At 41.6% G+C, this 12,238-nt stretch overlaps 1 protein-coding gene across 1 annotated transcript in view; it reads right to left on the bottom strand.

Moving 5' to 3' along the window:
* SLC22A3 (solute carrier family 22 member 3) overlaps positions 1 to 11,901 on the bottom strand; it is a 48,656-nt gene extending 36,755 nt beyond the window's left edge. Inside the window, exons 1-4 of the mRNA XM_077755148.1 lie at positions 11,798 to 11,901; positions 9,323 to 9,477; positions 7,212 to 7,380; positions 6,236 to 6,353 (exon numbers count right to left, since the gene is read on the bottom strand). Coding sequence (XP_077611274.1) covers positions 6,236 to 6,353; positions 7,212 to 7,380; positions 9,323 to 9,477; positions 11,798 to 11,874 — 519 coding nt within the window. The 5' untranslated portion in view covers positions 11,875 to 11,901. The remainder of the gene's footprint in view (positions 1 to 6,235; positions 6,354 to 7,211; positions 7,381 to 9,322; positions 9,478 to 11,797) is intronic.
* Between the last annotated feature and the right edge of the window lie 337 nt (positions 11,902 to 12,238).

Below are 12,238 nucleotides of genomic sequence, written 5' to 3'. Positions count from 1 at the left end.
AGCTTGTTATAATAGAGAAAGATGGCAGCTAGTAAGAGTTGGAAATCACTCTGGTCACTGACGTAATCTTACACTTACCCTGACACTATCTGATGAGGTCTTAGTCTCTTCTGTTTTCTATTTCTTATATATTTACCTACAAGTGGGATCATCGATGATGATCCCTTTGGGATCAGAAAGCTCAAACATTATCTCTTGATGTCACTTAAACATGCCACCAGGGACACTGCCCACGAGTGTATTTATGCATGAATGGGTATCAATATAACAACTGGTACTTATATTTTAACAAGTTGTAGATTAGCTGTGAACAATGAACTATATAGGCATAGCATCAAAATAGGGAAATTGCAATCAAGTCTTATCAGTTTTGGGGGCCAACACAGAACAACAACATCACTAACAAATATGGACATACTCAGTTCTACGCTGTTAGAGGCTCTTGTTAATGAGAATTGCAACATAGTCTTTTCCATAAGCACATCACATACAAAGACAAGACATGGAGGAGTACGGGAGGAGAGGGAGCTGTAGGAGAAGGGCTTGTAAAATCCTTTAGAAAAAAAAATGAAAGCACAAACATAGCCACAGTTGCTACCTATGCAGTTGTTTAGTCTGGGTCAGTAAGTAAAAAAAGCTGTTTAACCAGTGTATTGATGCTGCATAACCACCATGAATCTCAGCAGCATAAAATAATAAGCATTCACTTAGCTCACACGTTTGTGAGTTGGCTGAGACACTGCTTATCTAGGTTGGGGAAGGTTTGCTAAATAAGCTCTACTCCAAATGTCTCTCAGTCTCCCCTGGGGCCAGGAGGCGAGCCTGGGAATATTCTTCTCATGGTGATGGTTGAAGCACAGAGGACAAGCCCACATTTCTAGATGCCACTGCACCACATCTGGTGGTAACCTGCCGTTGGCCAAAGCAACTCACATGGTCAAGGCCAAAGTCAAAAGGGCAGGAGATAGGTTTCACCTGCCACGAGACCAAAGCAAGTCACGCTACCATGCCCAATATCAGTGGAACCAAGAAGTATTTTCATCCAATGGAAAGGAGGGGAGAGGGCATGAATATTTCAAACAATAATCTAAACTACCACAATCCACTGTTACCTAGATAACCAAAAACGTGTTGAATCCCTAAACCCTACTCTGGCAACTGAAGCAGTGCTATTATGATCAGCTACATTAGTTAGCTACATTTGGTCGCAATAACAGACACCCTCAAATCTCCAGAGCACACTGAGGCACATTTAGCCGACTGTAGTTTACTGAGGAAACAGCTGGTGTGGGGCTGTATTCCCTGGGGCTGTAGGTCAGCTTCTGCAAGTCTGTTCCAAATTGTGGTTCTTCTCATTCTGAGACCATGCAGAAGGAGCAATACCAGTTTGGGATATGCCATCCTTGTGGCAGAAGGAAAGAGCCAGAGAGCTGTTGGAAAAGCATGATGCCTTTACAGCTTCTGCTCTGAACTGGCACCTGGCCAATTCTGTCTTTTGGGCCATCAAGTCAGATGGCCAAGCCTGACTCAGTGGGGAAGAATGTCTGCTTACCAGGGGCCCTGCTGCCAGTCACACAGCCATGGGAGGGGGGTATAATCCTCTTACAGAGAGGGGTGAATAGCTGGGAACAAAAACATGGTTTATCACAAATAGTACCACTTCCTGATGAGAAAAGGTCACTGAGCAACAATCCCAGCTCTCCACCAAGTACCTAGTCTACTACTACCAAAGCCTGAGCCTCTTGAATTCTTGCCCACTTTCTCATCTATTTTGACACACATTCAGTTGTTAGGGCAATGACCATCTCTTCAGACCAGCATTGCTATTCAACGCCTCGGTCAATCACACACATAGTACTGGTGCATGCCTACTGCATGAGAATGGAAAGTTGGATCGATTGGTAAACTTACTAGGTGTGAGGAAAGAAACAACACACTACAAGTGGCAGGTAGGAAGTAACGTCAGACTGATGCCAAAGGAAAATTTAACTGTAACATGTGAGAACCCTGCCCGGCATGGCCAGGGCAGGAAACACTTCTATCACTGACACCCTTCCCAGGTCAGAGGATGGCTGTGGATGCCCTGAAAGACATTAGGAGACGTTGCTGTACCATCGCTGTACCTGGGCTGTAACTACTGTGGTCTTGCCAAGAGTTTGGTTTTTATTTCTCTAAGTGTGCCTTAAACACCGCAAAGGCACCCATGTAAGTGTCTACGCTAACTGCCCTCCTGAATTGGCTGAGTGCCTCGCGTTCAACATTCAGCCCCTCCGCTGATTCTCTCTATATATACTTTGCTTCTTTCCATTTTCTACATCTCTTCAGCTTCCTAGAAGTTCCACCCACTTGCCTCATTTGCGTTGGCTTTATATTTTTGGACTTTTCTTTTCAATGAATAATAGCTCCACTGTTGGTATATTCAGAGAGCCTGATGTTCTCATCACCTGTATTTCTACCTTCCAGCTGTGGCTTTAACAAAGTCAGAAGCCAGCTGGGAATTTTAGCAAATGGAAGCCAGAGACCAGAGAGCCAGAGTTTATTGGCCCATGAGATGAGTAACATTCATGTGAAATATAAAGAGTGGTTATTGGTCAGCCAAACCTCAGAATAATCCACATGGTTGACGTTGGAATGAAATCCATCATACCTATTTCTTCCCATATCCTCCCTCTATTTACAAAGCCCAGAGGATTGATGTAATCCTAGTGTGTGCTGAATTTAGAATACCTTCTTTGAAACAGAGCATTGTTTTAAGCTAGGTCTTTTGATCCCTGTAAAATAGACCAAGGTCATCGGTGCCAGCGATGGACCAGGCTGCAGTTTGGAGGTGGCTGAGGAAGATAGCATAGCTGCCAGGTCTCCTGGGGCCACGGTGCCTCGAGCAGATCCTTTACAGTTCATTCTAGCTTCACTGCAATCAATGATGTGCACCCTTAGGATGAGGTGGGAATTGGAGAGGTCTTGGAAGATGTGGTAATTTACATGATAATACCTTCTTCCAAAAGTCAGGGGTTACTAAAAAAGGGTTCTGTGGAAAGAGAAAAGGCTATGATCCTTGGGCATGGGGGGGGGGGGGGTCCTTGAGATTATATCCAGAGAGCAGGGATACCAGTTAAAGCAGCAAAAGGACACAGAAGGTTTGAAGTGACATGTAAACATCAGGTTTCAAGGTGACCCTGACATTGACATGGGCAATTAGTTCTATTAATTGACAGGGTTACAGAAAAACGATAATAGGATCCTGCTTTGCTTTTGCCATTGGGGCTCAAGCCAATGCACTCGAGTGCAATTCACTACTGGCCAGTATTTCTGCGTATTGTAAAGATGTGTGTTGTGCAAGATTATGCTTTATGGGAACATTACCATCTCTGAAATAGAAAACTGTGATTTGGTCTATAATTTCACCGAATTCCTCTATTAGCAAGGGGATTCAAACTGAAATGTTCATTCCTTCTCTTTTTTTAAGACAATACTTTGCTTTTCTGCTTATGTTCTACAATTTTAAAAGGCTGGAGATGGATAGGTTCAGTTTGAAGACATTTGTTTCAAAACTCAAAGCACCCTTTGAGAAGTGGGTGATTCCAAGAGTGAGACCAGAAACTACAAGATGAGCCTGGGAAAATCTCATTGCGCTAATGAGCAAAGAAGCATTCTGAAACTTCTAGAATGTGGCAGAGGGAGCACAGAACCAACAAAGATGAGCCTTGTCTGTCCAAAGATGGGCCAGTTTGAGCATAAATCAGGATAATAACCATAATTGAGAAGGGCCAACTCATACACAGTAGTAAAATCCAGATGTTCATAATGAGGCTTAAAAAACCCCCACAACACACAATCCATTGATTACTTTTGGAGAATGCAGTGAACCAACTTGTTATTTTGAAAACAAAGAATTATACATGTATCCTGCCTTTCCTGTAAGACCTGTATCTCAGAGTCACCAAGTGTTTGATGGGAGAAGTCAGTCTTTGTGTAAGTATTCCAGCAATAAATGAAGAGATAATGAAAACGGAAATACTGTTATTTGTGACCTCTGATAAATAATCCAGGCGATGATGATCAGTGGCAGCTAACATCACAAAAAAAGAACCAGGCAGACGTGAGGTATCTCTTAATGGAAATGTACTAAACCACTTATAAAGTAGGATTGCTAGAAGTATCAGACCTAAACATAATTAAGCTCTAGATCTACCTACCAACTGACAGGGAACACAAGAGACAGAGGGCCAGATTAAAGGATCCTAAGGATGTAATCAACAAAATTTAGGCTGCAGAAACATAGGAAGGAAGGAAGGAAGGAAGGGAAGGAAGGAAGGGAGAAAATCCTAGCATTCTTTACTGCCAAGGTTGTAAGGTAAAGAAAAGAACAGGAACCTATAGATTAAAGGCTTGTGAGCCAATCACAATATGTAATCATCAGAAAATGGTGGTTAGGGCACTAAACTCCTAGAGAAACTCATGTCTGGCTTTAAACCCGACTTTCAAATGGAGCGCATCTAACTAAAACCAGAGTTAACATGTTTTGGAAGCCACAGGATCCGTCATTCATGATCTTTCCACAAGTGAAACCATGAAGAGCATGGCACTACTTCCCTGGTGAAACGTCTCTACAGTGTTCATGAATTCGAAGTGGGTCAGTGGGTCTATGGGCATGGTGTTGAGCTGGACCCCACCGGATGTGTAAGAGTAGCTGCTTCTGGGGATCATCCTGTGACCTCTTAGCAGTACTCACAATAACACACCACATGCCTAGTCAAGTGGCGTTTTCTTTTGGAAGCCATCAGCACAAACTGGTGTTGTTGTTGTTGTTGTTTTTAACCTTGATGTAGAGCTTACATATGCTTAGCACTGGGACTACGTGTGCAATATCTTCAGGATGCTGCTGAGCGAGGAGCAAGAACATTTATTTGACTATTAAAACTGAATGCAGATTATCATACATTTGATCCTGTTATGAAGACCAAAGCTAATGGGATGAGAGCAAGGTACGAAGGCAGCGGGATATTTTTTCCATAAAAGGAATACACAGCCCAAATGTGCTCAGAAACAAGGATCGCTCGCCTTAATGGTTAAAACAGATCATGTTTTTTCTTCACCACACATTGTATGATCTATAAGCCCCAAGGTGCATCACCGTAATCCAGTGACAACCAATCAATTGAAACCTTCGTAAACACAGATGTTCCTGCTTGCCGCTGAATGTAAGAGTGAAGGAAAAAGGCAGAAATCTAAATATCTCCAACCAAGTTCTGGAGGCTGGGGGAGGTGATGATAAAATGAACATAGCCTGTTTTCTATCAGAATGTTCTATCAAAACCAACCGAGTGCTACCAAATATATATATATATTTGGTATATATATATATATATATATATATATTAGCAACCTAATATTCTTCAAGGCTTATATCAAAGATTCGTATTTTCCAAAAATTCTTCTCTCATATCCCTTTTATAAGAATTCCTTTGTTATTCACTTAGTCTCTGCAGTTAAGTATTGCCACATCTTTTTATATATTATTCTCTAATTATTCAAGTGTCACTTCAAATTATCTGTATGTCCTCAGAGGAGTATCAGATCTTCCAGAGAACAAAGGATAAGCTTTAGTCCCCACCATTTCTCTTAGTTTAATGACACTGAGGCACCCCAAAAGCCTTTACTGGACAAAGGAAGAAGAAAAAGAAAGGAGGAAGGAAACGAGGGAGGGAGGGAGGGGGCGGTAGACCAGCCAGCATGTGTTAAGTCAAAAGGCTGAACACTACATTCTTGCTCCAGCTCTGATTCGAAGAAATAGTATTTCCAAGACTAAATTTAAAGACAAATCTTTTGACTACACTGAATATCAAGGAAAGATTTATCGTTTTTGTGCAATTAAGATGAATGAATGATTTCATAGCATGGGGTCCACAGTAGGAGAAAACAAATACAGAAGTTAGGGAAGCTCAAGTTCAGCTCCAAAATTACTACCTTAAATTTAAGTAGTTACTTAAAATAATTTAAGTAACAAGGTGCAACTATGAAATTATGGACTAAGCGGCCAGTTGAGCTCAACAATAAGGTCACAGCTCTTCCTCATGTGTCTTCTTTAATGCACCTTGTCATTCTTTCCAAGGTGGGTTTTTTTTTTCTGTTTTTAAAGCCAAACTAAAAATGATTTAGTCAGATGTTTGATAATAAGAGACAAATTCCTTCACTCACTTTAAAAATATTTGTTACTAGTAATAAATGAAATTACCTCTGAGTAATTTGGTGAGAGATATTTCCCATTGCATTTGGCAATGTTCCTCAGAATTTTTAATGCTTTATCTCCTTTCTTCCGAGTAATCAGCCAGCGAGGAGATTCAGGAACGACCCTGGCAAGAAGAAAACTTTGTTGAATTATGTCGAGGAATTTCAAAACCTTAAAAGTCAACAATTTCACTTTCCCTCTTAATATAGATCTCGCAATTAGATACAACTTTAGGAGACTGAGAATTTAGAATATGCTTTTTGAAACATAGATTATCTTGGAACGTGTATAATGGAAGGGAAAAATGCTCACTTGATAATTGGATCATTAGTCATAATAAGAATAATCAGCATTACATTATTCTTGTAAGACCAGGCTATCCTAGAATACAGTGTCCTCAGTTACACACAGCAAAAGAACTGGGATTTAAGGGGCATTTAGGAATGTATGTAAACTGATCTCCCCATATATTAAAATTAAATTAGAGAAATGATCAAAATGTATTGACTTCAGTAAGAGTCAAATGCATACACCTGTAGCTCTCTGATAACTTAATTTTCTGATGTTCTCAACATGTTCTTACTCCTCAGAGGATTCCTGAATAATATTAATTTGCTTAACAGAACATACATAGAAACAAAAGCGATTTTGTTGCATTTAATTTGCATGTTAAAATATCGGCAGATACTGTTCATTACCTTACAGTGTTCGTGAAGATATTACAAAATAACAAAACATAACCAATACTCTAGAGTTTTGTGTTTTGGTACTTAATTAATCTATTTTAATGAGAACTACTAGTCAATTCATGAATAGTCTCTATACATTCTCAAACACTCTAGAAATTCTCAAAGCCCACAGCCACTCTGGGGATCTTAGAAAATCTCCTTAATTACTTTCATTTCCCTGTTGGTTTAGAAAGTGCAGATTCTACATTTCTGTGCAATAAGAACAAATTCAATAATGACCAAAACCACTTTACCAGTAATAAAGGAGGAAGAGAAAGCTGGGCAGCGTTATGGCTAGCTGAATCCCTTGCCAGCTGGGGATAAAGTAGGCAATTCCGGGGAGAATTATGATTCCAAGGGTGAAGAACATTTGGACTACTATCCCCACAATTCTCCTTTGCTTTGAACCTACTATTTCTGTTACTGAAGGAAAACAAACACAGAAGTTAGGGAAGCTCAAGTTCAGCTCCAAAATAAACACACAGAGACGTTACATCTGTCATATCCATCGGCATTGTTAGAACACCACAGAATTCTTTTTTTTAATTTTTTTTAAAGTTTGTTTATTTACGAGAGAGAGAGACAGCATGAGTGGGGGAGGGACAGAGAGCAAGGGAGACACAGGATCTGAAGCGGGCTCCAGGTTCTGAACTGTCAGCACAGAGCCTGACGCAGGGCTTGAACTCACGAACCATGAGATCATGACCGAAGTCGATGCTTAACCAACTGAGCCACCCAGGCACCCCACCATCACAGAATTCTTAAAGACACTAAAACTTCCATGCGTGCTGGAGCTGCATTTTCTGGTCACTCTCTTCTCTGCCAGTTATTGGCAAGCACTGGCCACACTGACCTTACACACACAGCCCAGCACTCTTCTGGGTGTACGAAAAATCTATCTGTTGATTTAGGAAGGCTTAAATGATGAATGTTTTATCAATACAGAAATAAAATACACTGGCTAGATTTCTACCACAGTATCTCTAAAGATTTGCATATCGTATTAGGAGATTCTTTATAAGCATTAGACTCTACAAATGAATTTTTTCAAGATCACAAGAGAGTGTCTACTAAATAATAGTTCTCTTGGCAGGGTCGGACTTTCCATTTGTGTGATATCTCTTTAAAAATCACATGGAGGGGCGCCTGGGTGGCTTAGTCGGTTAAGCGTCCGACTTTCGCTTAGGTCATGATCTCGCGGTTCGTGGGTTCGAGCCCCGCGTCGGGCTCTGTGCTGACCGCCAGCTCGGAGCCTGGAGCCTGTTTCAGTCTGTGACTCCCTCTCTCTCCGACCCTCCCCTGCTCACGCTGTCTCTCTCTCTCTCTCTCCTAGAAATAAATAAAACATTTAAAAAAAATAAAAAAATAAAAATCACATGGGGAATCTTATCGCTGGCATCCTTCTCCACCCAAACGAACCCATTTCTATCTGTCATTAATTCTATTCCGATCATCTTGGGATTTGCTACCTTGGTTGTGCCCTAAGATCGCAGCTTTGAAAACCCACCTAGACTTAGATCTCCTTAGAAATGCTTTATATTCCATATCCCTTCTGCCCCAGCCAGCGACAGGCAACTTCCTGGCACCCTTTCTCCTTCCCTGCCCATACAAAGATCTTCAAAGGGTCCTCAAGGTGGGCACAGCTTGGGGAAGGATTATCTAGCAGTAATGGAAGGGTCTAGAAGCCTAGAGATCTGGAGCAATAATCTAAAAGGAGCTTTTGCCTCTCCCTGGTCACGAATCCACCATGACCCTTAAGGAGGTGACTGGTCCTGGACCACTGGCAACAGAGCCCAGGGAGCATCCAGGACTTTTCCCAGTAAAATGAGCAAACGGCAAAGAGAAGTTTTTCTTTCTTTCATACCCAGAATGTCAAACTCTCTAGTTATGGAAGAGAGCAAAGGTTCACAAATAAACGTCTTGTTTTTAGGTCCTACCTCCTTCACGGTAAAAAGTTCTCCACTTGTACAAAAGGCATAGAATTAAGAGAGAGTTATTTGGGAACGCAGGTTGTCGTCTCAAACTACATCACAGAAATGCACAGAGACTATTTTAAAGATGTTTCAAAGAACTGCTTAAATTTTTATAAAAATCAGTCTCCGAGAGAGCAAACAGTAACTCGTGATAACAGTATGGCAGTGCTAGGAAGTGGTTGACCCCTCTATTTTGCGATATTCCATATTTGGCAAGGTGGCATTTTGCCAGAGTCAGAGGCTCACCCCGGCAACCGTCCTATCTGCAGAAATCATTGCTGGGGGAGCCGCGGAGCCTCGTCATACAACCCCGAGGAAGACTCACTGGCTGGCACCTCCCGGACACCTGACCCTGGCTGTCAAAGAGACACGGAGGCGTAGTAAGGTCTTACCAATCACGTAGCAAGTCATCCATGTCCCCTTTCCAAACACACCTTGTAGGAAGCGGAAGATCACAAACACAGGGAAATTTGGTGCAAAGGCCACCACCACACCGGTGACGCCAACACCGAAACAGGATATCAGGTAAATGACTATTCTGCCGTACCTTTTTGAGAAAGAGAGAGGAAGAAGTCACCTTTGGCGTTTTCTTCAACACAGTGACAAACACTATCAGTATAAGTGTTGCTACAAGAGGCTTAAGGACAGAAATTTTGTTTTCAAAGCTGCATTTTTACTACCCCGTACAGGATTGCTGAAAATTCTGCGTTTTGTTTTATAGCAAAACCTGGCAAGTAAGGACACGTGCCCATGAAATGGCATTATAAAACGGAAGGCACAGAATGCATTTTTGGGGATTGCAGTTTCCAAAAGCATGGCTCTCCCTATCACATGTGGTCACCCTGGAGGGACAGCTTTGATGCTTTCTAGCGTTTTTGCGGGTGGAGTTGGAAGGAGAAAGGGAGAAAGCCCCAGGCGGGGGCTTCAGTCTTGGGCGAACCGTCCACCAGCCATGGGACCTCGGGCCCATTTCTTAAGCGATCCAAGATTCAGATTTTGTTTGCTTGTGGGTTGGTGGGGTTTTCTCCCCTCCCTTCCTACAGTGAAGTTGTAGAGACTCAAATGCGATGCTGATGTGAAAGCTGCTTACAAACTGTAAAGTTCACAACCAATGTGAGCTGTTCTTAAGTTTTGCATTTTATTCTCACCGTTTACGTGGCTATTACTAAAAGCATAGACAAAGGGTACAGGTTACTGTGGGCAATATTCTGGGAGTCTGATGCTAAATGGTTCAGTTCAGCTGTGCCAAATTACTGGCTGGTGAAAGTCTGTCGACAATGACCTTTACAAGATTTGATTCAAAAATGTTCTCCCATAGAAATTCCCACCAAATTCACACATGCAGCATCTTGCTTAGGTCAGCGGAGCAGAGACAGAAGCAGTTCTCATTTATTCAGGCTCTAAAATTGACTGTCTGTCCTTCCTGCACTGTCCTCTTGTAGATATGTGGCCTATTAAATTGTTTCTGGTTCTTTCCTCCAATGACATAAAGCAGAGACGGAGCCGACAGACGACTGGCCCTGTGGTGAGGCAGAATCGTTCATGGGTCTTCTTCTCCAAAGCGTGGAGTCATTTCTGCGGACAGACGCTCAGGCCCCTGCTGGAACATAGGTAGGAAAAGCCTCCCTCCTTTAGCTGAGTTCTTTTGTTTGGAGGTATGTTTATTGATTGTGAGAGAGAAACATGAAGAAGAGGCAAAACCTAATGTCTAAATCAGGAAGATTAACAACAAGAATAAAGAAATATGTGTTGAAAATACATCACTCAACTCCAAGTCATAGCCAGCTAGGAGAGAAAGTGATGTGTGGGGAGATTAAGAAAAGAAAGATGAATGTGAAGGGCTATAAGAAGAAACCATAGAAAAAGACACGGATAAAAGACAGAGAAAGAGCATCAGACTCAAGGATTAAGGAGAAACATGCAGAAGACGGGGGTAGGGGGTCAGAGAAGAAAAATAAGAGAGAGACGAAGGAGCAGAAAAAGAAAGTAAAGGTTCAACCCACTTTGAAGTCCTGATCTGGCCAAGTTCAGATCGTCAATTAGCTAAAGCATTTGGGGCATTTTATTGTCTCCAATTAGTTAATTAATTGCTGTGGGCAGTTCTCCAAGAAGTACCATTAAGCACTGTGCACCGCGAGCTGGGTCACAAGGACCCACCGAGGCTGGGCTTAGAGTGACCACAGCAATATTCAGCCAGACACAGCCAATGGCCAAAGCTTTCCTACCCCTGTCCTAAGGGGTATAGAAGGAATTATTAAATTATTGCACATATTTTCATAGTTAGAATTGGGATAAAGGAATAGTTAAGCATGAATAAAATAACCAATATCAAGAATGTCTGAAACAGGAATATTTGAATAGAAAGCATGACTATCTTTAATATACATACTCACCATGTCTGCCATTAACCTGTATATTTATGAATGTTAAATAATAGATAAAATTCTTTTAACGGTCTTTGGGAAAACTCTTTTNACTGAAACATATTGGGAAGGGGCCAACTCAATGACTAAATTAATCCAGACCACAACCAGTGAGTTATGGAAGCACAGGGATCAACTCCGTCCACAGTGTCCAGCCAGCCATCCGTCTGCCCTGTGATAAAATTACTGCCTTGCTGGTGTTTCCACTAAGATGCTTTCAGATCCACTGGGAGTGGCCCCATCCACTTGTACAGTTCAAGGAGTAAGGAGATGTAGTTGAAGAAGGAGAGAATTAGTCTAACCAAACAAGTGTGAATGTCACAGGTAGAGAAAATAAGATTTTTTTCCCCAAGTTTAGCAAAAATAGTTTTCTAATGTTTAACATAAAATATTTTCATCTCCACACTTATGCATCATGTCAATGGCTGTCATATCCGTGCCTACCTGTCTGCCGCATAACCCAAGGTGAAGGCTCCGGCCAGGAAGCCCAGGTTTAGGATGGCTTGTGTGAGGTCCAGCATCCAAGCGTTAACACACACGAGGTCAAACTGGGAAAACAAAGGACATGCATGGGAGACACGTGACCATGCCTATCCTCAAGACATCTGATCTTCTGTCTAGATCTATGATCATTTAACATTTTTTCCCAAAAACTCCTTAAATTTTTTAAATGTATCACATGCATATTTTTGTATTGGTATATAAGGGTTGGGTTTTTTTGTCAGTTTCAATAACTGCCAAAGATGTAATCTACTATATACAGCAGTCTAAATACTGAAGCCATTGGATACCTACCATCACCCAGTAAAAACAAGTTCCTTAGTGGTCTCAATCTGAAGTCGATATTTTTTTCTCTTTGAATTCTTGTTTTCATCACCACATACT

This window comes from Crocuta crocuta, unplaced genomic scaffold, assembly GCF_008692635.1.
Source record: "Crocuta crocuta isolate KB4526 unplaced genomic scaffold, BGI_CrCroc_1.0 scaffold11, whole genome shotgun sequence".
In the NCBI taxonomy this organism is placed as follows: domain Eukaryota; kingdom Metazoa; phylum Chordata; class Mammalia; order Carnivora; family Hyaenidae; genus Crocuta; species Crocuta crocuta.
The sequence above is the reverse complement of the archived record's forward strand: the minus strand, read 5'-3'. Positions and strand labels throughout refer to the sequence as shown.